The 27,393-nt window shown below is 40.8% G+C and overlaps 4 protein-coding genes, 1 non-coding gene and 1 pseudogene across 5 annotated transcripts in view; 1 reads left to right on the top strand and 5 right to left on the bottom strand.

Moving 5' to 3' along the window:
- Window positions 1–630: 630 nt before the first annotated feature.
- LOC135698210 (uncharacterized protein K02A2.6-like) lies at window positions 631–2,852 on the bottom strand (annotated as a pseudogene).
- A 2,248-nt stretch (window positions 2,853–5,100) lies between these two features.
- Ttc30 (tetratricopeptide repeat domain 30) lies at window positions 5,101–7,194 on the bottom strand. Its single transcript, XM_065218210.1, has 3 exons — window positions 7,115–7,194; window positions 6,350–7,058; window positions 5,101–6,290 (listed from the first exon to the last, which is right to left on the bottom strand). Exons 1-3 carry the CDS (start codon window positions 7,172–7,174, stop codon window positions 5,101–5,103), a joined length of 1,959 nt encoding a protein of 652 aa, XP_065074282.1. The 5' UTR covers window positions 7,175–7,194.
- A 6,865-nt stretch (window positions 7,195–14,059) lies between these two features.
- Window positions 14,060–14,636, top strand: LOC135698326 (cystatin-like protein). Its single transcript, XM_065218248.1, has 2 exons — window positions 14,060–14,208; window positions 14,276–14,636. Exon 2 carries the CDS (start codon window positions 14,277–14,279, stop codon window positions 14,571–14,573), a length of 297 nt encoding a protein of 98 aa, XP_065074320.1. The 5' UTR covers window positions 14,060–14,208; window position 14,276; the 3' UTR covers window positions 14,574–14,636.
- Window positions 14,637–14,693: 57 nt separating this feature from the next.
- The window catches only part of LOC135698325 (tRNA-specific adenosine deaminase 2), a 151,409-nt gene continuing 138,709 nt past the window's right edge, over window positions 14,694–27,393 (bottom strand). Inside the window, exon 2 of the mRNA XM_065218246.1 lies at window positions 14,694–15,211. Coding sequence (XP_065074318.1) covers window positions 14,715–15,200 — 486 coding nt within the window. The 5' untranslated portion in view covers window positions 15,201–15,211 and the 3' untranslated portion in view covers window positions 14,694–14,714. The remainder of the gene's footprint in view (window positions 15,212–27,393) is intronic.
- On the bottom strand, window positions 15,198–16,799 carry Smug (Single-strand-selective monofunctional uracil-DNA glycosylase). The gene is made up of 3 exons (XM_065218237.1): window positions 16,331–16,799; window positions 15,990–16,253; window positions 15,198–15,569 (listed from the first exon to the last, which is right to left on the bottom strand). The coding sequence occupies exons 1-3, from the start codon at window positions 16,760–16,762 to the stop codon at window positions 15,300–15,302; spliced, it is 966 nt and encodes a 321-aa protein (XP_065074309.1). The 5' UTR covers window positions 16,763–16,799; the 3' UTR covers window positions 15,198–15,299.
- LOC135698332 (U1 spliceosomal RNA) lies at window positions 15,626–15,788 on the bottom strand. The gene has a single exon (XR_010517476.1). It is a non-coding gene; the product is annotated as a U1 spliceosomal RNA (small nuclear RNA).

The raw sequence follows: 27,393 nt of genomic DNA, 5'->3' as shown, positions 1-27,393 counted from the left end.
ATGGTCGTAAGAGATCCAATGTTGTACGCATCGGCCTGCCCAGCATTTCCTCTGAAGGTGACTTCCCAGCAAGTGTTGCACTGAGCGCTTCGACTGATGGAACTTCTTCCCCCTCAACAATTTTGTGCAATGAGCGTTTTAGGGTATCGACAAAGCGTTCTGCCTGGCCATTTGACTGAGGGTGATATGGCGCTGTACGAATGTGGATAATTCCGAGCTGCTGACATATCGTCTTGAATTCAGCACTACAGAACTGCGTTCCGTTGTCGGTAACAATAGTCTCCGGAATACCGAATCTGGCAAAGGTTTCCTGAAGAAATCTGATCGTGACAGCTGCTGTCGTCAAGCGAGTTTGAACAATTTCTGGCCATTTCGAATATGAGTCCACTATGACTAAGTAGTATATTCCGTCAAGTGGTCCTGCGTAGTTTAGATGGATTCTCTTCCATAGACCGTCTGCCCTTGGCCACGGTTGAGGTTGATAATGCGCCGGAGATTTTGCTGTACTGGCACAAATGCAACACCGACGAACCAGATCCTCAATATCATCATCGATATTGGCCCAGTAGACCACACTGCGAGCGATGGCTTTCATCCTTTCGATGCCTTGGTGACCCCGATACAGCTGCTTTAGAACGCGTTGCCTGTAACATTCACTACACGGTCGTTCATCATGATGCATCCATTGACAACTGACAGAGACTCACGGCGAATATGGAAGGTCTTCATGGTTCGATCTGCGATACTGCTGCTGTTCGGCCAACATCCGTCAATGTACTGTATGACTTGTTTCAGTAGGACGTCCTTCTTTGTAGCTGTCTTAAACATCTTGAAGTTCACTGGCAGCGATGTGAGACATTCCTCCAGGCTTGCGTTGACTTCTTCTTCCAGACTGACTGTGGCAATAACGTACTCTTCCTCGGGTTTTTGATGGTTGCTTATTAGCCGAGAAAGTACATCCGCATATCCAAAGTTGTCCGTTGCGATATATTCCACGTTGAAGTCGAATCCAAGCAGCAATAATGCCCACCGTTGAAGACGATTTGAAGTGTGCAGTGGAATACCTTTTTTTGATCCGAAGACTTTGAGTAACGGCTGATGATCTGTCTGAAGCGTGAATTTTCGTCCCAGCAGCATTCGACGAAACTTCGTTACTGCGAAAACCAACGCCAACGCTTCCTTCTCCACCTGGCTATATTTCTGTTCGGTGCAGGTCAATGTTTTCGAGGCGTGTGCTATAGCTTTGATCTGCCCATCCGGAAAACGATGCATAATGATGGCACCTATGCCAGTCTTCGAAGCATCACCTGCTACGATTAACTCGATGTCTGGGTTGTAATGCGTAAGCAACAAGTCTGATTGCAACACATTTTTGATGCTGTCAAAAGCGTTCTGGTACTGGTCACTCCATACAAACTTCCTGTCCTTTTTGAGTAGATCATCCAGCGGGTGCCGGATTCTATGGATTTCCCGGACGAACTTTCCGTAGAAATGTGCAGCTCCGAGAAAAGATCGGAGTTCGGTGACGTCTTTCGGTTGCGGCATTTTGGCTATTGATGTTACCTTTTCAGGATCAGGTTTGATACCGTTGGCATTGATGATGAACCCTAGGTACCGGATTTCTTCTTTGTAGAAGTTGCACTTTTCCGGTCGTAGACGGAACCCATACTCTTGGATGCGAGTGAATAGCTTCTCCAAAATACGGTCATGCTCTTCTCTGTCCTTGCTGTGGATAAGGAAGTCATCCAGAAAACGATCCACACCTTCCAAGCCTGCAATCATCTTGCTCATCAATTGCTGGAAGGCTCCAGGTGCCGATTTCACACCGGGGGGCAGGCGGTTGAATTGAAATAGCCCACGGTGTGTGTTGATGGTCAGCATCCGTTTCGAGTTATCGTCTACCTCGACTTGAAGATAGGCATCTGATAAATCAATAATGCTGAACACTTTGCTACCCGCAGCTTGGAGAAAATGTCTTCGAGTGTTGGTAGCGGAAAGTGATGTGGTTCGAGTACCGCGTTCAATCCTGTAGAGTAGTCGGCGCAGACTCGAATTTTTCCTCCCGGGTTCCTAACCGAGACAATTGGGGCTGCCCAGTCAGAGTAGTCCACCGGCTGGATGATGTTTAGCTGCTGCAATCTGTCTAACTCCTCATCAACTTTGGGCATTGTATGGAATGGTACCGGTCGTTTCGGCCTGAAGACCGGTTGCGCTTCGGGTTTCAGGTAGAGTTTCACCTTCGTTTTCGTGCAATGTCCGAGGGAATCACTGAAAACTTCGGGAAAACGGGTGAGGTTGGTTGAATCGAATGAATTGGAACAATTTCCCTGGTTGCAGATGGTGGTCAACGGCTTCGCCCAAACATCGAAAGCGTTCATGAAGTCCAGACCGAGCAAGTTCAGTCCCTTAACTGACGTGACGTGACAGGTTCCGTGTTGCTGCTCTTCGCCGGTCTGCATTTCACAAGCAAACTCTCCTACTAGAGGCAGCTGCTCGCCCGATGCTGTATTCGCTCTGTGATCCGTTCGCGAAAGAGTGGGTGAACCGCATTTCCTCCAGTTCTGCTCGGAGATGATGGGAATGTCCGAGCCGCAGTCAAGTTGAAGCTTCACAGAATGGCCGTCGATCCGGGTTGATACGTACTTCCGCTCACTGTGTACTTGATTTACCGAATGAATCCTGTTTGCTTGACTTTGCTTCTTCTTGTTTTGCTTCTGTTGTTGAGGCGCTTGTTTGTCACCGGCGTTGTTGACTGTTCGGTTGAAACAACTGCAGTAGCCCTCTTTGTGCCCCTGCCTGTTACATTGCTTGCAGATGTGGTTTGTGTAGGAACAATCTTTGACAGAATGCATTGCCCCACACTGCCAGCAGGGTGAACGAGGAACGGTTGCCCTGTCCTCTCTTTAAATAAATAAAAAACTCGAAAACGAAATTTTTGAGATTTTTTTAAGTTTTGACATTGCTCAATGGTGCAAACATTATCATGCGTACGGCACAATCAATATATTGAATATTCACAGCCTGATACCGATCAAATTTGCAACAATTTGAACTATATTAGTCATTGTGATGATGCCTCTGTAACTCCCAATCCTGGGAACCCGGAACGCACCGTAGAAAGCCCCATGGAAGCCTCCAATCCCTCCGTCTCAGTCCTGCCATCAGCAGCCTTCGTTCATCATAGTCGTTCCGGACGTGCTGTCGGATGTGGTGAGGGGGTCTTCCAACCCACTCTCTATGGCGAGTATCCAATCAGACTTGATGATGGTCAGTTATTGCCTGATGTATCTGTGATTTCCAGGGAGAGCAGTCGTTCGATTCCTTGCCGCAAGCAGGACGTCGTGATCTTCTACCAAAACGCCGGTGGAATGAATTCTTATGTTGAAGAGTACCGCCTAGCTGCATCGAATTGTTGCTACCTATTACCTCTATGGTACCAGAGCTGAGCCAAACAGTTGAGCACGTTTCTTCGGGTCTTAGAGTTACCTCTATGGTCCTCCAGAGTCCAAAGTAAACACGATTCCCTGCCACAAAGCGTCTCTTCTTTCTTTTCCTCTCACATATTTCGTCTTCGATGCGTTGATGGCAAGTCCAATCCGCCAAGCTTCAGGCCTTCAGTTTGATGTACGTATCCGCCATCGTCTCAAAGTTCCGTGTCATGATGTCGATGACATCGGCAAAGCCACTAGTGTCTATCCCAGCTCTTCTTATCACACCTTCTAACGCGATGCGTTGGCTTCTAATACATCTTAGGAACTTAAATCTTCCGTTTTCAAAATCTTCAATGCAATTGTTTGCAACTTGTTTACGCGTAGCTATAGTGCCTGTCTGGGCCCGTAACCTAAAGGTTTCTACGATAGTAAAACAAGTCTATGACTAGTAGTACAAACAGAATGAATATTTATTGAGTACCAATTCAAGGCTTACTACAACATCAGTTCGTCTACATTCGTATGCTTTTTTTTTAATTCACCCGATAAGTTACCTTCTGTCTTCTTTAAAAACTATACAGAGCTGGAAATAGGGCCTATCTGCTTTGATCGATTCTCTTCATCGACTTTATCTTTCGTTAGTAACTCAGCTGCAACAACATTCCCTGATGTATTTGACTATTTGGGCGATACACACTTAATCTAGCTCGGTAAAATCTCCAAGCCGATTACCTCGGCAGTAACTTTTGCTGATATATCTGTAAATATCTGTTTGTTAACTGATATCGCAGCAAAATGTTATTTGTTAGCTGAGTCTCGGCTGTTGGAATCTCGGCGAAAAAATTTTAGTGTGTAGATGTGGAAAGCAATCGATCAAAACAGATAGGCCCTTTTTCCAGCTCTCTATAGAAAAGATTTTTTTCCGGATTATCCCGGAATTCTATTTCATATTCCCGTGAAAGTTGCTTCCAACTTGAATTGAGAGGGTTAGAAGGAAAGGGGTGTAAGTGACTTTGATCGATTCTCTTCATCGACTTTCTCTTATGATAGCCACAGTTTTATAAACAGATTTTGCGCTATTTCTGCCACAGTTTGATAAAGGAGGTTCTCATCTAGCATCCAGAATGGAACACGAATGTGTTTGCAGCTGAATATTAACGAAAGAGAAAGTCGATGAAGAGAATAGATCAAAGTTACTTACACCCCTTTCCTTCTAATCCCCTGAATTGATTTTCTTTTCCTATATACTCCGCACTCCTAAACCTCCCGAAATTTTCGCCATTGAGGAACATGCATAAATGACGTAGCATTTGGGGAAGGTGGTGTTTCGGGTTTGTGACCGACCATGTATTAGGTGTAGTAAAATACGATACGAGAGAGGGGGGGGGGGGGTCTCAAATTGGTCAAAAATCTGCTAAAACACCTATTTGGGTGTGAATTAGTTTGTTTTCGAAATATATACTTTAGCATTTGATTTGCACCTCACTAGTCACGCGACTCTCAGAATAAGTCTGATAGACAAATCTGTCCGGCACAGTCACTTGAAAATTTTCATTGCAACTCTATGGCGATAAGAAAAAGAAACATCATTCTTATTTTACACACATTATAAAATCCATTTTTATGAAACTATCCATAAATCGAGTAAGGTAGACTTTAAACATTCCTCTTATTTATACTCCATCAGCCGTAGCAGCAGAGCCCGCAACTTCCTCGCTTCCGACCCGATTGTCGGTGGTTGCTCTCCGCTTTCGTCCAGCGGCCCCGTCAGGACCGACGGAATCGCCAGCCCGTACGCTTCACACGTGCGCAGGAAGCTGAGCGTCTCCTGAATCGCAATCGAAGGCAACACAATCGTCTGCTTGGACAATCCCGTCAACAAGCCGAGAACACAGCGCTTCACGTGAAGCCACGTGTCGGCGCATAACCTTGCTCCGGATCCACCGTCCAGTGCGTGGGCGATCCTCGACAAGCCGAATTCATAGTTTCCCTTTGCGCAGTATAACGTTCCAATCACCAAATTAACGATGCACAAGTGCAGGCACTGGCCATTGGCGTTCCCCTTGCGTTCCTCGGCTCGTTCAACCTTACGCATCAATTCCTCTGCCTCTTCGTTCTGTGAGGTCATGATGTAAGCAACGCAAAGGTTTGCCAATACCGACGCAGGTACTGCCAGAATATCATCGTAGTTCTGCCGAACGATGGGTTCGTAGAATGCAGCCGCTTCCTTGTAGCGATCTCCACGCATAAAGAGCACGTGGGCCGCGTGCAGTCTCCAGGTTGGAGTTTCCGAACAGAACTCGGCGCTGGCACGGAATTCTCTCTCTGCGCCTTGGAAATCATCCACGCGCCAGGGAATCCACGCACGAGCCATCGCCACTGGGAGATAACTCTCGAGAGCGGATTCATACTCGCGAAGTGCCATACGGAGAGCATTCTGATCCGGAGCCGATCGGCATTCCTGAACCTTGGCAGCCAATGAACGCAGCCTGCCTCCAATGTTATTTGCCAAGCTGCCTAGTTTCTGCTCGGCTTCTTCCGGGGTTGACTGAGCCGTGATGAGAGCGTCCAACAGATCGTACAAATATGGAGACAAATATTTGTAAGTGAGATGGGTGTGCTCGGCAAGGATGTCAGCAGCTGTATCGTACATTTCATGCTTGCAGCACAAAAGTAGCAGATTGGCGAATGTTTCCGGAGGACACGTTGGTGGTCCAAGCTCCAGGAGGAATGCCAAGCGTCGGAGGCCTGCTCCACCACCAATAGGATCGGTCAATGCCATGTTGTGTAGTGTTACTGGATCCAGTTCCGGTTCCGAGCGCGGTGGTAAATCAGTTAGAGCTTCACGAGCCCCTTCAGCTGCAAGAAAGTTTTGTTTTATGGAAGTCGTGTTACTAGTGAGTCTGCTAAGTTCTTACCATTGCCCTCCTGATACTCGATAGCCGCCTTCAGATTGAAAGCTTGTGCCAATCCAGAAGCGGCCAACGCAGGTGGATTGCCAACACTGCGAGCACCGCCTTCGGTTTCGGCCTGTGCACCCACGCCCAATTCCGGGTGATTTCTGATGCCTCGCTCAACTATCTCTGCGATGTAGTTGAGAGCCTGCGAATTTTCCTTCTTACGATAGTGACAGAGGGCAGCATTGTAGGCAATGTGCGGATTGAATCCACCCGCTTGTAGGGCCGAAACGTACCGCTGCAAGGCATCTTCGTACATGTTTGCCTGGTACAGTAGACAACCCTCATCGTTCTTTACCGACGCTTCCTGTCCCGTTCCCTGCCTCTGCAGCAGCAAAGATTGAGCTGTCGAGTAGTCCTCATTACCATAGGCGATGGCCGATTGGAGCTGCAGTACTTTGTCCTTCAACTGTGGAGCATCCAACGAAGTGGTGATCTTGTGAGCTTCTTCGAACAGTCCAGCTTGAAAAAGGGACTGGGCGTAATATAGTTTGTACTCCGGGACATCCGGAACCAAATTGACGATGTGCTCGTAGCAGTTGGAAGCTTCGATGAAGTTCTGCGTGTGGTAATAGCAATGGCCCAGAAGTGACAGCCCGGCTCGAGTCGTCGATACCTCCGGAATACCATTCAGAACGTTGATTGCTTCCAAGAAGCGTTCCTCTTTAATCTGTATAAGATGGGTGTGTTAGCTATGGTTTCCATCGATCGTTAGTTGTAAATTACCATTGTGTAAATAGATTTGGTGTATTCGCCGTCGCGAATTAACATGTTCTGGGAAAACATTTTGCACCAGCTTGAACAAAACAGACTCACATTCGCTGAAAAACGAACGAATTGTGAGAATATCGATTAAACGCGGATTATGTTTGGTGCCATCGATTGTCATGGTGATTGAATGGCGCGCAACAGGTGTGGTTGAAATGTACGAGTCGACCCTAGCAGCGTGTTGCGCGCCCAACAAGGTTTGCTCTCAGCTGGGTGGGGGGTGAGTGCCTTCAACTCGCGTGGGTAGCAACCAATGAGCTGGATTACCGAGGTGAAGCAGTCGGTTAAGTTGTGTGAGTAAAACCCCTGTACGACGTCACTAATTACGTTTACGTTGATTTTTTGGATTACCATATTTCACGATCTGCTTCACCTCTCTCTGTACTCATTGGGTAGCGACGATGCGAAAAACTGCTCAGAACTCACCATTGATGTTGAAGAGATAGAGGGATGTCCGATTTTTTAACCAGCTATTCTCGTTAATGTTCAAATACATTTAAACATATTTTTTGTTTTGTATGAAAAATGCGGTGTAAATGAAAACGATGGTTGATTCTAGTAAGTTTTTTCAACGTACCATCAACTATGGGAAGTTGCCATACAGACAGGTGAAAAAAAAGATTGTTACCTCGCGTAACATTTGAAAAGGGCCTATCCTCGTTGACCGATTCTCTTCATCGACTTTCTCTTTGGTTTACCACGGCAACATAAACGAATTTCTCGCTAAGCTTGCAGCACAGTTCGACAGAAGATGATGTTAGTTTGCGCTTGAAGCAACACACTGAATGGGAAATTCATTTGCAGTCGGGTTATTCGCGAAAGAGAAAATCGATGAAGAGAATCTATCAACAATGATAGGCCCTTTTCTCGTGTTGCACGAGTTGCTTGATTGTCCCTGCAAAAAAAATGTAATATCGATCAGATCAGCGTAATTCAAGTTGATGTATGAAATAATGAATGTAATAGCAAAAGCAGATACAATATTACATCAAAGTATGTAATTTTGTTCGCAAAATCGGTCACATTACATTATTATATTTTTTGTGTAGATATAGGGGGTTATTCCGAGAGTCGTAGTTTAGGTGCGGAAAGGTTAACTAACGCTCTTACTGAAGAGTTAAAGGCTAAAATATGCTCAAATCTATGGGGGTTATTCCGAGAGTCGAAGTGACTTTTGTCACTAGTGAAATGAGAAAAGTCACGTCGTGGTGACGTGACTCTATGTGCAAATTAAATGGAGAGTCACGTCACCACGACGTGAGCTTTCTCACTTCACTAGTGACAAAAGTTACTTCGACTTTCGGAATAACCCCCATAGATTTGAGCATATTTTAGCCTTTAACTCTTCAGTAAGAGCGTTAGTTAACCTTTCCGCACCTAAGCTATTTCATCAACAAAGTGGATATTGCTCCCATTTAATCATTTATTGGTAGATTTTGATGGGACAGCTTCCAATCGATCAGAATTCGATTCTAGTTTTGATATCTATAAGGTACACAGAGACAAGTTGAAACGGAAGTGAGTTATCACTCTGATTATTTTTTTGACGTGGGACTACGTCTTTGATTTCTATATGGGGTACACTTTGTGAAAACCGAAAATGGAACATGTAACAAATTAAGAAAGATTTTGAACGTTAATAACTCAGCTGCACCTGGTCCAATTTCAATAATTTTATCACCAATCGATCAAAAATATGGCTACGCATCGATAACAATGCTTCCGAATGTTGATTTTCAACAAGAAACTATTGAAAAACTGGTGAATGTCCAGCATTGTCCAAAAGCGTAGAACTAACTAACAAATCCACCAATTACCTACATGCATATGCTGCTTCCCCAGCACAGTCGTCAGAGAGTAGTAAGTAGAGGAAACAAGTTGAAGTGGCATTTGCCTCCGATCCTCGGAGGCGTGCGAGTAGGGAGGATGGAATTGCGTAATATTTTGCACACTCATCGCCATATTCAGAACCAAACGCAAATTCTTCAAGATAACCACCATCCGTCGTCTGGCTCGCCGTGGCGGTGTCTGACGTATCTCCAGTCTGATTTACGAGGTGTGCTGAAGGTGTTCCTGAAAAATAATCACGCTAACCACCAGCGCCGATATATTTCAAGGTGATATCACGGCGAATGAGAACGACCCAAATTTGAGTTTAGTTATCTCAGAAATAAGAAATAAAGTGCAGGAACTCAGCGATGAGTAAATTTGCCTCATTTTTTTCCCAGGTTTTTCCAGGGAAAAAATCCAGAATTTGAGAAAAGTAAAGATTGTATCCTGAATACACTGCAATAATTATTAATAATAAGAAGAGCATTGCAAAATGAATTCAGAGAGTGTTCTGCAGCGAAATTTTCAAGAGTACAAATTATAATGGAATTCAAATTTTCCAGATCAAAAAAATGTAAATTTTGTGTTCTCGATTTGTTTTTCAATGATGTGGGATTTAGAAAAATCTTCAACATTCAGGAAATTTTATTTAAAATCAAATATTCCAGACATGGAGAAATTTACAAAATTGGGGAAAATGAGAAGTCTTCAAGCTCCAACACTAGCAAAAATATTTTAAATGTATTTAAGATTGAGAACTAGAAATCAATCAAGTGTCTGAAACTTGATTCTTTTAATTATACGGTTCTGGAAATGTTCAAGATCTTGATCTTGGAGTTCGAAACTTCGAGGCTTTTATTTTTGATGAGATCTTAGACTTGGGAAACTTAAGTAAATGTTAAATATGAACTTTTAATGGTTTTGATAGTTCACTTAAAACTGATTGCAGAATGGCCACCCGTTAGCCTTTTTTTTATTCTCGAGATTTTTCCGATATATACGAGTGCGGTACGGTGACGGTATTGATTTATAGCGACTGTAACATGGTCACGACGCATGGTAGTCTAGTCGCATAGGAGTATTGAGCGAAAACCCATAAAAAAATAAACAATACAATCAATGTGTTTCAACACAAAATTCCAGTATTTTCTTCACTGTAAATATATTTTTTCCCAAAAAGTATTTTTAATTATCTTTTATTTGATATTTTGATCTTTGAAATCGGGCCAGTGGTTCAAAAGTTATGAATTTTTGAAGAAAGTCATTTTTGAAAACAAATTGATATTTTGGACCACCCTAACATGGAAATGGTCACCCTTATGACAACATAAAAACTACGGGTCTTATAGTTTGCCCAGAGGCGTCACGTGCGTCATTTGTTTACCTGTGCACCAAACTTTGTTTGTTATAGTTTACCACCACATATTAGTTTTTTTTTTTTTTCAATGCTCCATGAATTCGAGGGACATATTCTCAATTAATTTATTAATCACTACCTAACGTAACATTTGAAGGGTCTATCATCTTATGTAAAAAAAACTTGTATCGCCTTTTTCGCGCTAACCGAAGTAGGAGGAATTGCAAAACTCAACTAAAAAATGAGGCTGCTTAGAATTCTATACACCAACACCAACCAAGCTGCTTAAGCCACAAATAGCCTTTTATCAGAACTTTTGATTACTTGGGTCCCTTTTATTCACAGACAAATGCAATGGAATACATAATACAGGATCAGAATTTTAATTACAATGTATCCTTGACCGATCAGTTGAACTTGAAAAATGTTTCAATAAATGAATAAAACAATATTGTTCAACTTGTAAAACAGAAGCGTTTCATTTACAACATTAATTTACAGTTCCAAAGATTTCATTTTCATTTTCATTTTGCAGCATTTGGTGGGGCAATGGGAGCGCAAGTCAATCCAAAGCCGAGGATAAAGGACGGGTAATGGCTGAATAGTCTATGCGGACCACTTGAACGCCATGGGAAAAGGAAGGGATTGAAGAGGCCGGTTATTGAAGGGTTTTGAGGAAATGACACATAGTGATGCTAAATGTAAAGAAACCGAAAATCCATCTCCCACTGATTCATCCTTTCACATATATACCAAATCGATATTTTAAAGCAATAATCAAAATAAACAGACAATACATGAAAAGGCTAATTGCCAGTTGCTTTAAAGGCTAGTTGCCTCCCTAAGCGGACCCTCCGCATCCTAACTCTTCTGTTAATCCACTTAATGCTACTAGGCTGTCTAAATTTTCTTATTTAAGTTCGTTTGATGATTATGATATCTCTAGTCTAATTTAATAAATAATTGAAATCTCTAATCTACCTACCATGCTTTATTAAGTACCTGCACTTGTGAATGTAATCTAAAATTTAACGTGTTTCAAGTTGTTTTTGACTTTGACCTATATTTAATATATATTAGTTCGTCCCAGGTGACACCTTCAAGTGACTAAAATGCTTCACTTTGAAGTTAGTTTCCTAGCTGATTTTTTAATTACATAGGGTATATGCTTCAACTACGCTCACACGTTTCCACTATGTCGCACCTAAAAAATACGTATGGTTATGTCACAATAGAAGCACGCCACAGTGGAAATCCCGAACCATAGTTCAAACACTTATCCCAAATCAAAATGAAGCACATATAAGATTAGTTGCAATACCATGTACAAAAATGGTGTTTAACATTGTTCCCTGAGTAATACCTCAACGAAAACAACAACGAAAGCTTGTCACGCAAGTAGAAGGAGCACTGTTGGGCACTTTCTGAAATATTTCAATAGTATAATTCCCTTGCAAACCCAAATAAATCTATCTGCGTAAAAATAAATAAAATAAGAGTGATTTGCGGCTAAACCCGCCAGTATCACACCCAACGTCAGTGCCTATACGTAAGCGTACGACGCGGCTTTCAACTAAAGGAGTAACAAGTGTGATACTATCACTTCAGGCTAGAACTTTGGTTCTCTTATGCAATGGTTCATCAGAGAGGGGAAGCTCAGCATGCTTGGCATGCACAGTCGTACACACCAACCGCTCATTTGCCAACAACCCCTCACTCAGTTGTTGAAAATTGATTTTCCTTAAAGTAATTGATAGACCAGAATCATAGCCTACTATAGATATACAAAGAGTAGGTAAATCTTAACATTTGAATCAACACCAATGAATTTTTACACTTAAAGTCCGAGATGTGCAGCGAGCATTTCTCACTTCATTTTTACAACGCAAAAACAAATGCAGTTTATTACTAGAAATAAAATCTACCTTCTCTTACGTACCTATTACAAGCTTGAACTTTACTCTATCTACTGCTTCAAACAGAACTAAGTTTTGTCAACTGTGTGCAAAGTCACTAGCAAATGAGCAGTTTGTGTCCAAAACTGTGCATGCCAAGCATGAAGCTCAGTAATCCTCATCGCATGCTCATGACGCTATTCTGTCACGGCATAAGCCAACGATGCCGGACCTAAACCAACCGTCTCCAACGCTCCACTATGAAGCATAAGATTAGGCCCGCCCACCAACGTCCAGGTTAAAAAACTAGCCAAGGGGAGGGAATTTACAGTTCCAAAGATTTAGATATATTTCGTTATGATCACAATTTTTAAGTCGAGTATTAGTACAAGACACTGAAGAAGTTTGCACATTGTAGACGAAATACGCGTATCTGTCAAGGATAAGCAAATAAAGTAGTGGAATTAAATGGAAAATACTAATCCTTCTCTCTCTCTCATTATACAGGTATTCCACTAAGACGCCTACATTCATCAGGATTGTAAAATAAGCTTTCTTCTTTTATATATTTTTCATTCAGATGCGCTTATATTTCATTTTAACATTGCATGACAATTTATTTTGAAACTGTATGACGAGTCCGTATCCTTTTCAATGTTAATCATACACACTTAGATTTGTTTTGCCTAGATAGGCACCACCGAGCAGCTCGGCATTTTATTTTACTGGATCTCCAGTGAAAAACTTGCCGGTTTCCGTGAAGTGAAGCAATAATCATACATTCATGTGTGGGCAATTTGGTTCAGTGTATATAAATGCGAGTCACCCATCTGGCTCTCACCGATTAATCTTGCTTGCAAATTGTGGAAGATATCGAAACAAGATTTGAATCTGGAGAATATGTGAACGTGTCCCGTTTTGTTATGATTGAATCGTGAGCTACCTGATGGTATACATTTTTTACGAGTGTGTGTAAAAAATACGAAATATAAACACAAAACAAGCGCAAGCCGTGAATCATCCCAATCACTCTAGATTTTTAGTCGTAGTTCTAGTGGAGAGTAGGTGATCTCATAAGAATTTAATATTCCCTGCTGGACGAGGTGAGTGAATGTATATTTTTTTTTTTCTTTGCGACTGTCTACAGGCGACTAAGACCAGTTTGGCCCAGCTCGCCATGAATATATTTTATCAAACAGCTTAAATTCGTAAAAAGATTGCTTCTGGGGAACTCCCTCAACTGATCCGTAGCATGGTCGGATGCCATCGAAAAACCAGTTTTGGTGCCATTAGTTTCGGCTCGACATTGTATTTTGCATTTCTATCTGGTTAAAATAGTATGGGAAATCCGGAATAGAGAATAGGGATGGTAATCTTCAGTAGGCAATTATTATTAAGTAGATAGGTATGAGTGAATCTGCCTGTGTTGGATAGCACAAAGAAAAATATTCCACTGAATAGTCACACTTTGTCGTTGAAGTTAATCAGGGTGTTGTGTAAGTAGCTGAGCTTTAGCTAAAACTAAAATATAGTCGGTCTGTTCAAGAAATAGGTAGATGTTGCTATGTTCCAACTTCAATAATAAGTCATCCCACTGTAACCATTCCCATCAAATATAAGGGACTGGGACAAGGTCGATTGCTACTGCACATTCACTATCGTCTATCACTCGAACTTGAAGCAACAGGGCAAACAACAAGAATAGCAGTGTCCCTTTGCGATCAAACAAAGCATCAGTGTATAACGCACATAATGCAGAGATAGAGATTGACAACAGTAAATGATAATGCAACAAACTTATTCTTTCTTTTGTCTATCCAGAGACACGCAGCGATAACAGCTTCTGATCATCGGGTTTTGTGCACATAAGAGGTATAAAACCAGCTTGCAGTACGCATAAATCGCACCATTGATCGCTCAACAGTTGACGACGCATTTGATTCGGTTTAAGTTTCTCGTTACAAAAGAACGTAAGTTTGAGTCATCCAGTTCTCGTCCTGATAACTAACTAACTGATTGAACTTCTCTCGTACCCAGAATGGCATCCGATGAAGGAAAGTGCGGTGGAGTCAGCCATACCGAAAATCTGAACCACCCGGAACATCACGAGTTCATCAAGGCTGCCCTGGGTCAGACGGGAACGCACGCCGGGCGGAAGTACAAGTTGATCCGCGCCACCCAGCAGGTGGTGGCCGGAACGCTGCACACGTTCTACATCATCTTCGAGGATGACGAAGCGCAGCAGGAGTACAAGATCACGGCCTGGAGCCGACCGTGGCTGCAGGAAAAGGGCGAGGCACTGAAATTGACCTTCGATAAGCACGACAAGAAGTAAGTGCTTTGCGTTCAATTAGCAGAAGTATTTTTTTTTTTTTAGTGTTTTTTAATCGTTTGTTGAATTCGGATAAAGTAAAATTGCACCGGGTTTTTTAAGAAATAAAAGGAAACATGTAAACAAAATACCGATCAATGAAACTTATTTCTGAGATTTTACCTTAGGAACGGGAGCAGAGGGATTTTCCCCTTTGTAGAATTCTTTCAGCAAGTCCATCGCTTCTTCCGCCCGTACTCCACCGCGAATGGGAATGTTAGTTTTGAGCAGCCCCGGAACATCTAGCACGGTGCAGCCACCGAACCGGTCATTCTTGCATCCGTAGATAATCTCTTTCACATTCAACTGGATCAAAGCGGCCGCACACATTATACATGGTTCAACCGTTACCACCACTGTCACCTCCCGGAATACGTCCTCATACTTCAGGTCCTGGGTTTTGCAATAGTCCAAAACCTGATCGATGCAGATGAACTCAACATGGCGGGTGGCATTCTTCGTTTCATTCACCAGATTACACCCGTTGGCGATTACTTGATGCCGATAGACGAACACACATCCCACCGGGACTTCCTTCAGTTGTTCCGCTTTGCGTGCCTGCTCCAGAGCTTGCTCCATAAAGTGATCCATTCTCTCTCTCTCTTGCACACACACAACACAAATTATTTGTACTCTCTGCTATTGCCAATTAGGAGATCGATTTATCTTGGAAAATGCTGAATGCAATTCCTACGCCTTCAGGTACGGCATAACACCGTTATCCACGAGCCACTGTTGGGCCTTCTCGGGCCAGTTAGTATTGTTCAGACTGCGGGGGCTCGGATGGGGCATGCAGAGCAACCTGACGCGATTCGGATCGAGCAGGTTTTGCCTAACCAGTAGCTTGACGCGGTCCTCACAGTACCGGCCGATGGACACGATGACGGTCGGAGCGAACAAGTCCAGCGCTTTCTTCAGGTACTCGGAACAGATTTCCTGCATGCGAGACTTGGCTGCTCCCTGAAAAGATTATTTAAGGTTTCAGTACAGTTCCCACTGAATTTTTGGGTTAAGGATCGGGACGTGCGCGTACGCAAGTCCCGGCTATCAAAAATTTCGTACACGAGTATCCACATGAGGGATAATCGCAGGGGTCAACTCGGCCGAAGTGCAATGGACAAGTCTCACCCTGGGGGAACCGCCTTCATGATCACGGTAACCCCTATACCAGGTAAGTATGCCTTCCCCAACAACATCGAAAGGTCCACATCACTCGATGCCATGCCACACTAGCGATAAACAAAAACAAACGCACCAAATAACAGCAAAAAAAAAAGCTAAGATGACAAGAAAACTTGCAACGCGTGTTGTTCCCCCCTTCAGTATAGGCAACCATCGTTACAAACCGCATCCACAAATAATCTACCGCGTGAAACTCACCTTCAGCTCTGCCGGAGTGATGTTCCTTCCACTGGAGTGGAAGAACGCCAACGGGCAAATGTTGAACACGAAACAATTCCGAAAGAAGTTCTCCGGTTCTCCGCAAATCTCCCGATACAGACCCCACCAGCGTTGTCCGCTCTGTTCGCCACGGGTGCAGTTCAGTCCATCCACCGGTCGCACGGCTAGCTCCCCTATCGGTTTCGCTACCGGTCCCTGTAGTTGCATCCAATCACGTACCGCCGGCACGTATCCAAATGGAACCTACAGCACATACGGAGCAAAAAAAAAAGCATTAATTTTTCTCCAACACATCTCCACCGCGGAAATTCAAATATCACCCCGGTCTGGCACATTCCCCACGGGCCGGGGTTCATGCCGAGAAAGAGCACCGGTTTGTGACCATCATTCAGGAAGCGTTCCATGTAAGCCAAATGAAGACCGGCAGCATATTCGATGGGATTGTACGTGGCTGCCACTTCCGATGGCAGAGTTATCTGCTTGAGGGCTTCGCACAGCTGCAGTTCCAGCTGGTACACGCGTTTCCAGATTGGAATGATTTCCAATTGGATTCCAATTTCCGATGGTTTATGCTCGGCGGAGTCGATGGTGAAATGAGATGAGGTCAAAGCGGATGCGGGTGGTGGGGCGATCGACGAAAGCTTCGGTTTCGGTTCGTTGATGAATGAACTCAATGAGAATTCTAATGGGTGATTGGTGGCACACGGGTTCACTTCCGGTTGATCGGCCAGTTTCAACTTTTTGCGCAACATTTTGATGCAGATTTTACCTTGAAGCTGCTGCGATACGCGTTTCACTTGTGGCGATTCGTTCTCATAAAACTTTGTTTACAAACAATTAGACAGCTATCTCCCGAAGAATGCGTTACCCACTGAGTTCTACACACCGCTTTTTCTCGGTGCCCAGCACGGAAGGTTAGTCTAACATGAGTCTAACGTTAGTCTAACACGTTAGACCATTAGACTAACATTTGGTCTAACGTTAGTCTAATGTTCGTCTAATATTAGACTGATATGACACATTATGTTAGACGTTACAGCTCTTTTCGATCTAACATGTTAGTCTAACGTGAGACTAACGTTAGACATTTTTTTGTATGGCTGGTTAGACGACGTTAGACCACCTCTGTGGTGGAATTTATGCTCGTTTATTTACACTCTGCCATCCGAGCACGAAGTTTGACACTTCGCTCTCGAGCGAAGTGTCAAACTTCATGATCGGATAGCATCGATGAGCAGCAGAGTGTAAATAATCAAGCAGCAAAATTATATTCCGATATTCATTTTGGTAAGAACAATTTGTATTCAAATCTTTTGAATATTAACAGGTTTTTTTTTAATTGTAAACAGGAACCTGAGAGAAGTTTATGCAACGTCCTGTGGGAAGTTCTTGCAACTTTCTGCAGGAAGCTCTTGAAATTTCCAGCCGGAATTTGTTGCCCTTTCGAACGGGAAGTTCAAGGCATTTTTAATTGGCAGCATCTTCTGTATTTAAATGCTGAACCAACAAAAGTTCTTCAATAACAGAAGGAAATCCCCAGTCACCCGGAGTGTATTCCGGTCGAGGTTTGGAACTTGGCTGCAGGAAGATGCGAAAATGTTCCGTAAGAAGTTGCAAGAACTTCCCGTAGGAACTAGCAAGAGTAGGTTCTAGGAACATCTTACGGGGAGCTCTTGGAACATGCTACGGAAAGTAGCAGGTACTTTCTATGGAAAGTCCCTATAAACTTCCTTTTTAAGTGCTTTAAAACCTAATCCAGTTTCAGTTGCTGTTTAATTAATTTTTTTTATTTTTTATTAAGAAAGTTTCTTTTGGTTACCTACATTGATGACGTCTTATGTTAGCAAAGAGATTAATAAACTAAATATTCCGACTTTTAACTTATTTTCTTAACCAATACAGCCTGGAAAACAGCAGATCTTTTTATAAAGCCACACTTGTTAGGGGAACAAAAGACAAAGATCGTCTGAGTATCATTTTGTTGATGCTGTTTTTTAACTCTTTATTTGCTCCAAATTTCAATCAATTTGTTGCGTATTTCACATCAAACTGGACAAATATGCGCATTTTCACTCATTAAAAGTGAGATTTTTCGTCTAACCGTCTTAGTGTCTTCGGTGCACTTATTTCTAATGATGCAAGCAATAATAGCTCATGAGACACCAAAACGATTTGACGGAAACGTGCACTTTATCACACTTTTTGCATTTTTCGGGCAGTCCAGTTTTAGATGCAATTAGCAAGACATGCATTCAAGCTTTAACCTAGGTGCTCCTGCTCGTAGAGTAACTTAACAACTTATTTTATTATGATGTGTGTCACACATAATATGTTATGTTGTTATATATTATATTATAAGGAAAACCGTCGAGTTATTGGGAAATTCTTAGATCTTCTGGAAAATACATTAAAATCGAAGAATTAAAAAATTCGTTTAACTTCTGGGAAATTCGAAAAAATTCCTAGAACTTATGAAAGATTAGTAGAAATTCTGAAGAGTTGGGAAATTTCATAAAACTTTTGAAAAAGAATAGAACTGCTGCGAAAAGTGTGGAACATCTTGAAAGTTCGTAGCGCTTCTGAGAACATCATTAAACTTCAGAGAAATATGCAGAGTTTTAGAGAAGGTCGCAAGGAAGTTTTTTTTTCGTAGACTTTTATAAAAATTTGCAGAACTTCATGAAAATTCGTAGAGTTACAGAGAAGTTCGTAGATCTTCATACACGGATAGAAATCTCTTTATACCTTTTAACAAATATCTATTGCTGATTATTCATAAAATGTATAAGTCAACTAATAAGCAGACGCCTTGCAAAAAGTTAATGAAGATCATGTGTCAAATGAAATATATAAGCGGTCACACATACCTTTTATGCATTCTTATAGGACCTATGTGGTTTGTCTTATGGAATATATAAGGCTGATGTTTTGGCAAAAATAATTGATTTTCGTTTCGTGTATAAATTTGTATAATTTCAGGGAAGTCCGTTAATTTTCAAAGGAATTTTAAGTACTTTTGGGAAGTTCGTGAATCTTCATATACATTTTCAGAGCTGCAGGGAAGTCCGTCCACACTTAAACAGTATTTTGATGATCAGTATTTTTTTTACTGGTCTTGCTGTACAGTAAAATGTTCATTTAACTGAAACTTCTGTTAAAAACTATGAAATACCGATATACAGTATTTAAAAACTGTAAATCTGTAATGAATGGCAAAAAGAATTGAAAACAACAATTAAATTTACCCAATAAGTAATTAAATTGGATGCTTTCGATAATTCAGAGAAGTTCGGTAAAAAATACTACTGAAAAAACGGTATTCTTCAAAATTTTACTGTGTTTTAATTAAACTGTTACTCTTAATTACCGAATGCATTTTGTAAAGTCTGCAGCTGTAATATCTTATTCGAAAAGAAAAAAAAAGTGGGGTTGTGTACAAGACACGACCGCATGGTTGACGCAGACTACGTTAAGCGGTGTAGTGAAGTTCTCGTGCATTTTTTCTAGATATTGATTTAAAATACAGTAGAAATAACCTATGATTTCGGTCCTATGTACATATTTTGAATTTTCTACTTAGTAAAACTTGGTTAAATTCAGGACCTCATAAAAATGCGAGTACATATTTTTGGTTCCTAAATTACTATCAGATATGAGTAAGGCTTTCTTCAAGTGATTCATTGAAGCGTCCAACAATGACCGTCATGATGGCTGATATTCCCTATCACTTCAAGATTTCTAGGACATAAATCTTGGACTGTTGTGACATCACTCATGAAATTGAAACTTCTTGTGTACTGGACTGCAACAAAAACGTGAAGTTCCAGTTTCTTTGTTATAAGTTTTGTGAGAGCTGATATCTGTACTCTTGAAATTTTTATGTGGTAATGAGATCCTCAGCAATTCAACTTCAAAACGCTAAAGATAAATGCACAAACAAAAACGGAGTGCACAATTTTTCATCAATGTTATGCAACATTTCATAGTTGATCGAGATGATCTCAATTAGCCATGAATCCCTCCAATAAGTCCCCGGTACATATTTTATCTACCGATTGAACAAATAAAAAAAATACTAAGGTTGTGTTCCATTTGAAAAATTACACTTAGATTTGACCAGAATTTCAGAAGAATGTGTTTCAGATTTTTTTTTTCAGTAGCCGCATCCGGTTCGTCATGGTCTGCCTCTGAATAGTGCGTCAAGTTGGACGAAAACATGTATGTAGAACACAGCACGCCTCACATGAAGAGCATCTTAACAATCACAAACTTAAAACGAAATAAAAACAAACCAAATAACTGCATGTACAGTTTCACTGTACAAATCGTGTGTTCCGGAAGGTCAATTATATGATAAAGTCGGGTTTACTAATTTCGTCAGTTGTCTTTTACCGAAAATTTGTTTATCAAATTACTGAACCATGTAATGAATGAAGGTAATGCAAATTGTTGATGATTTGATTACTGGGTGTCCCGCAAATCAAAAACCCAGTAAACTTCAACGACTCCGGTAATCTAAAATGAATGTGCAGGGAATTTATATATATCCAGATAAATTTTAAGAAATTCTCAGATCTTCAGATAAAATTGCTGAACGTCAAGAAAGTTCATATAAATTAGCAGAACTTAAGAGAAGGCCATAGGGAAGCTCGAAGATCTTCAAATAAATTCGACGAACTTCAGGGAAGTCTGTATCTCGAGAGAAATTTGCAGAACTTAACTGCCCATAAAAGCATATCAGTCCCATCCGGAAAAACAGCAAGCCGAGAAAAACGCTGTTGAAAATGTATCTATCCCTAGACTCTAGTGAATGGGACAACCAAGTTTTGGTATTTTTTTTACCATATTCTCTTAACAAAACATGTGACTTTTAGTGCACAGTGTAAATACAGATAGTTTACAATGGATTCTTATAGATAACTCATTTCTGATAAAAAAAAATCCATATGGGACTCTTATGCTTTTATGGGCAGTTCAGCGAAGCTAACAGATCTTCAGGGATGCCCTAATGCAAAATACCATTCCCGAACCATAACCCATAATTATTGAACTATTCCACAAATGGTTGAGATGATACCCTAAACACGTTGTTAAGGAAAATAACCATACAAATTTGATTAGGGATTTCATAGAACTTTAGAAAAGTTTGCAGAGAAGTTCGTACATCTTCAGAGAAATTTTATGAACATTTGGGAAGTCCGTGAATCTTTAGCAAAATTAAAAGAACTGTAGGGAAGTCCGTAGACCTTTTGAGAAATTTGAAGAATTTCAGGAAAGTCAGAGAATTTTGTAGGAAAGTATGAAGAACTTTTGGAAAGTTCATATGTAAGTTCGTAGAGCTTCAGAGAAGTTCGCAAGTAAGTTCGTAGATCTTCTGAGAAATTTGAAGAATTTCAGGAAAGTCAGAGAATTTTGTAGAACCCCAGTGAAGTCCGTAAATCTTTAGAAATATATGAAAACTCCAGGGAATTTCGTAAAACTTAAAAAAATAAAAAATAAACAGAAGTAGTTTATGAATCTTTAAAGAATTTTGAAGAACTTCAGGGAAGTCCAAAAATCTTCAGAGAAATTTGCAGAACTTTAGGAAAAATAAAACTTGCAACTTCAGGGAAATTTGCAATGCTTTAGAGAAATTAGCAGGGCATCTCGTAGATCTTCTTAGAAACTTGCAGAACTTCAGGGACGTCCATAATTCTTCAGAGAAATTAGCAGAACTTCAAATAAAAAAAAAAAAACATCAGGGTAGTCCTTGAATCTTCAGATAATTTTGAAGAACTTCAGTCTGGACATCTTCAAATAAATTTTCAGAACTTTAGGAAAGTCTTAAGCCATTTAGAGAAATTTTCAGAACTTCAACCCTAATAAAAAAAGTACCATAAACGAATGATAACCCAAATGATTGAACCATTCCACAAATGGTTTGGATTATACCCAGAACACGTCGTTAAGCTAAATAACCATAACTATTTTATTAGGGTTCGCAGAGAAGTTCGTAGATTTTCAGAGAAATTTTAAAGACTTTTGGGAAGGCCATGAATCTTCAGAGAAATTTGAAGATCTGCAGGTAAGTCAGATCTTAAGATAAATTTGCAAAACTTCAAGGAAGTTCACAGATCTTCAGATAAATTTGAAGAACCCTAGCGAAATTTACACAACTGTATCTTCAGAAATATTTGCAGAACTTCAAAAAAGTCTGTTAATCTTCTGGGAAAATTGCAGAACTTCAGGAAAGTTTTGCGAGAGGGAAAAATCAGAAATATTAAGAAAAATTTTCAGAATATCAAGAAAGTTCGAAAATCAATAAAAAGACAAAAACAAAAACAAAAACCCGACAAGAATCGAGGAATTGATAAATTACTTTCGAACGTGGAGTTTGACATTTACGGTTATTATCATTTTTCTTGTTGTTAGTCAGAGTTGTTACATACCGCAAATTATCATATATCCACTTCAAAATGTTGAAAATGAAAAAAAAAGAAAATTTCTGAAATGACATGTAAACGCGTAGTAACATTAAAATAAGGGTTACTGAAAATTATTTGAATAAAAATTCCTGTTTACTTTGCCAAAAACTTTCAACATTTTTGGCTATGATTGTATGCATACATATTAGAAAAAGATTAAAGTCTAACTATATTTAACTATTTCAATAAAAATGGAAGCAAAAATATAAAGTGTGACAGGTTAAAAAATACTTTTAACGTTCAGGAATAGGTAGCTTCTAAAATACTTAAATTAATCAGACTATTTTTAAAACTACCCACGTTCATAAAAGTACTTCAAAATTTGCTTAAGTTCTCAAAAGAATATCTTCAAACAACTTTGGAACTTCTCATGAGAATTTAGGTTCAATTTTATTTAAAAAAAAAAACCACATCTTCATTTAGGAGTGGCAAAGACATCTATCTTATATGTAAAAAATAAATTTATCTAATTATTTTTTTTAAACTACCCAACTTCATAAAACTGCATCATCCAAATGGCCTGAAGTTATCAGAAGAATAACTTGACAATCCTGGAACCACTTATTTAGGTTCAATTTGATTTAAAACAATATTTCATTCTAGAACCACACTACCGTTCATACTGGCGACATCGCTCTGATGATACAACGAAACTCCACACCAAGCACCTCCCCTTTTTCTATCCTTGGATAATGTACCCCTCTAACCTCGAGAAAGCCGCGAGTATTCGGCCCAACTCCTACTAGACATTGAATTAAGTGAATTTTGTTACAAACAAATAACAATGAATTACCGGCTCCTTAAAGCTAACGTGATTGAGCCTTACAAATAAACGAACTAGATAAAAAAAAAACTATTTCATTCAGGAATGGCAAAGACGGGTAGTTTATTAAACAGTTATTTTTTTTTTTTCTAATTTAGCTGTTCATTGAGAAGGTCATTACCTTCTAGAAAGATCTCGAAGTGTTCAAAAGTTCTATCCACTTCACATGAAAAAAAAAACAAAATTCTCCGGAAGTTCATGTATGTCTTTGAGCAGGCAATGTTTGAAACTTTTCGGTGGTTCTTGGAAGCTCTTGTAAGTTTTCTGAAACTTGCATTTATTAAAATTTTCTCGGAAGTTCTTCCAACTTATCGTAGGTTCTTAGATTTTGTTAAAAGTTTTTGGAACTTCACTGAAATTCTTGATATTTCCAAAAAGTTCTTGGTATTTCTTGAAAATTTATTATGCTCTTTGGCATGTCTTAAAGCTATTCTGAAAATCTTGTTAATTTATAATTGGTTGGAAGTTTTTGAAACTTCTCGGAAGATAACTTGCAACCAGAAGTACTTGCATATCAAATATCGTAATGTTGGTGTAGTCGTTGTACTCGTCAGAGCTGTATGGTATTTTGTTGTAGGTCGTAAAGTTGAGCCTCTCAACTCCGAGGGGGTGTCACGAACGATCTCATCCACGTAGCAACATTGTTACGAAACACATCATTGACCTACAAGAATAGTGCTCATTAATAAGGAGTTGCAATTCAAATGTTCCAACTAGATCGCCTCACCTCCGTCAATTATGTTCAATTCCACTTTCCAGATCCCGGTTTTGACGCCGACGTCAACGAAGATCAAGTGTCGTGTACGTTATTCAGGTTAGGTTGTTAGAAACTATCACTACTGCGCATGGTGCTAACAAGTTTCTGACTTTATTGCTACCATGAGTAGCGTCACCTCCATTCTGAATCTATCCGCCATATGGAATCTTATTCGAGAGGGTTCTTCGACTCGTCCCTCCGCTGTAGCTGAAGCATTTTCGAAACATTCTATCGTTTAGTTGACTCATGTTGTGGTTCCTGTGTATCCACCATTGATAAAACTGGGAAACTACGGTGGTATTGCTCCACAATTTCGCCTGTTTAATGTCGTACACAAACTAGAAGGAATTTAATACCACCTGAAAAAAGGAAAATTAAGGATAGGATCTACTATCCTGGAATAAATAAAAACTAACCTTCTTGTGAATTTCTCTTCACGGTTTAGAATTTTGTTCTCCGTGTTAATGACCGGATCCCGGTTTCGACGCCGATCAGTAGCGTAAATACGTCGTCGCGACACATGTAATGGAAGTTTACTGACAACATCGGAGATTATCTCGACGAGTAGGTTAGATTCTGCAAATAATCAGAGGCTATTATAGAACATCTTCAGAACTAAAATCAAAATTACCTTTCAAAGAAGCACACAACACAACAGAAGACCATTTGCACCCATAACAATTATTCCCACCCTTCCCTGCACAATTGATACTGACGGCTGCTGTTGATTAACACCCAGCACGTCCAAAGGACCGGAAGGACTCAAAACAGTCAAGTCTTCCACGAAAATCAAGATCCAGCTCATAGTTTTTGAACATGATCCGCACTGAGCTAGATGATACAAGATTGCTAGACTTTCCTTTTTGTGGCGGTGACGAATATACTTCAATCAGTTGCGGAATTTGAAGAACTGCTCAGCATGTCGGAAAACACACAAGGAACGATTTGCGTTAAAAACAACAAGTGGCCTTCCACACAGTTGTTCATACACGACCGGCCGTCTACGAATTGGAAAACTCAAGTCAATACAGATGGAACATTACGAAGGCTTCCCACACTGCCCGTAGGGAAACTGGCGCTCGTCATTAGGCAGGTGGTCATCGACATTGACGTTCTAATTACGATTAATTACAATCCCCGCACGCAATATGTGGCCCAGCCGAGTGAATCTTTCGATGCGAATATTTTTATTCTGTCACATCTGGTTTCTGGTAGAACACTTTGGAGAAGAATTCTTCGGTCGCATTACCAGCGTCAACTTACCGTATGAAACAACGTCGATCCTCAACGGAATGATTTTGTATTAGCTCCACACTCTCCTGGCGGCAAATCAACCAAGCATGTCACTATTTCCAGACGTAGTTCTCCGTCAAGTTACTCTCCGGATCCCACAGAAATTTCACCGTATCGTCTAGCACCAGATCAATGTTTTCAAGATGTGTGCCGATTTCCTTTTTTGCTGGGAACTCTACCGGCGGATACACTTCTGTCTCTACCACGTCCAGGTAAAACCATAAAAACATTCAAATTTTGAACAGCATCAAAATAAGAACGTATTTCGACGAATCTCGGATTGTGCCGGACGTAGTCTAGTTTCGACGGACAAAAGAAAACAATGTTTATCACTTGATTTAAAACATTTAGGCATACCGAAATAAACACTTCGAATGATTTCCCGGCATTCGCGAACCAATCACAAACCTGCTCGATGAACATTTCAAAAAGTACTATCTGCTTTGATCGATTATCTTCATTGTCTTTCTCTTTAGATAACCAATGCTATGCAGACAGATGCCGCACTTTTTTTACCATATAGTTTGATAAATGAGATTCTTATCTAGCGTCCAGATTGCCAAATACAACAGGGAAAGGTTTTGCAGCTGAGTTATTAACGAAAGAAAATCGATGAATTCATATAGGATCTTTTGAAATGTTTATTTAGAATGACAGTATTCGAGCATAAATCGACCCCACATTCACCCCGATCGACTCGAGTCATGCAGATCGATCATCATGGTAACGTCTAACGTTGGTCTAACGCTAACATTTTTCCTTCTGGGTGGGTCTTTATTATAGGATTGCGCGATCTTGGATCAATCTTTGTCATCTACAGATTTTCGATTATTTTCGAGATTTTTATTTATTGGACTCTTTGCCATCATAGATCACATTAGCCCCCCTATTCTGCGAGTCACGTGACTCTCTCTCACCGGTGAGGTGACAATAGTCACCTCGTGTGAGGTGACTCTCCATTTGATTTGCATGGAGAGTCACCTCACCGGTGAGAGAGAGAGTCACGTGACTTGCAGAATAAAGGGGTAGGCTGAACTGATGTTTACGAAACCCCAAAACGATGTCGGATCCCGGCGTAAACCAAACTGCACCCTCAAAACGTTTAATTTGTAGAGTGAAGCATTCAATTTTCTGTAGCCGTCGCTCGCTCGTTTGAAGTTAGCTTTTCCAAATACGGATTTATGCACCCTGAAATAACGTTGCCACCGATTGCGTTCTTTCTTAGATTTCCGAAGAAGGGGCGTACTCCAAGGAGTAGATACAGGTTTTCTCTTCGTAGGAACGTTTAAGTTCAACCATTGGCGGATGATGGCACAAAAATTAGAGACCATGTCATGGACATCCACACTGTCGTAGACACTGAGGCCTGACAGTTAAGCGAAAAGTGCATCAAACATGATTTTGCGGTAGTTGAGTGCTCTTTCGAATTCATTTGCCACCGGAAGTGGCCTAGGACATTCAGCTGCAACATTAACGCGAATATTAAGTGGGGGGTGGTGCAGATCTACTGGCAGCAATGGATCATCAGCAGAAAACCAAATCGAGAGTGCGACCTAAATTATTCAGCTGCACGTTAACTTGATTCAGGTTCAAGAAGTCCATACCGTCGAATAACGCTGTACTCGCCGGAGTCAAAAGCGTCGAAGAAGCAAGACGAATGCCATTTTTATCCTCAGACCAGGCAGTACGAGGTTGATTGTAATCGCCGCACACATCCAGAGAAGCGTTGTCGCAGAGTTCACGAACGGTGGCGATGTGTTCTTCAATCAGATCGATATTACGGCTTTTGTCCGGTGGAATGTAGATATTGCACATCAGGAATCGACGACCACGAATATTGGCAGAAACACAGACTTGCTCCAGTCTCCTGCCATTGTTCGTATTAATGCGCGAGCTGCCATGTCGTTCGGCAACGGCTATGAGCGCACCACCAAAGCAGCGCTTGTCGCTATTCAAAGGAGAACGATCACATATTTTAAAATGAACAGCCCCTTATGAAAAAAGTGGTCACCTGTAACATTCTATAATGGAGTTTTCTGATTAGTT

The sequence above is a fragment of the Ochlerotatus camptorhynchus genome, unplaced genomic scaffold (assembly GCF_037179485.1).
Source record: "Ochlerotatus camptorhynchus isolate MF236.1 unplaced genomic scaffold, CSIRO-AGI_Acam_v1.1 ptg000084l, whole genome shotgun sequence".
NCBI classification, from domain to species: Eukaryota; Metazoa; Arthropoda; class Insecta; order Diptera; family Culicidae; genus Ochlerotatus; species Ochlerotatus camptorhynchus.
Note: the sequence above shows the minus strand (reverse complement) of the source record. Positions and strands in the feature narration are given on the sequence as shown.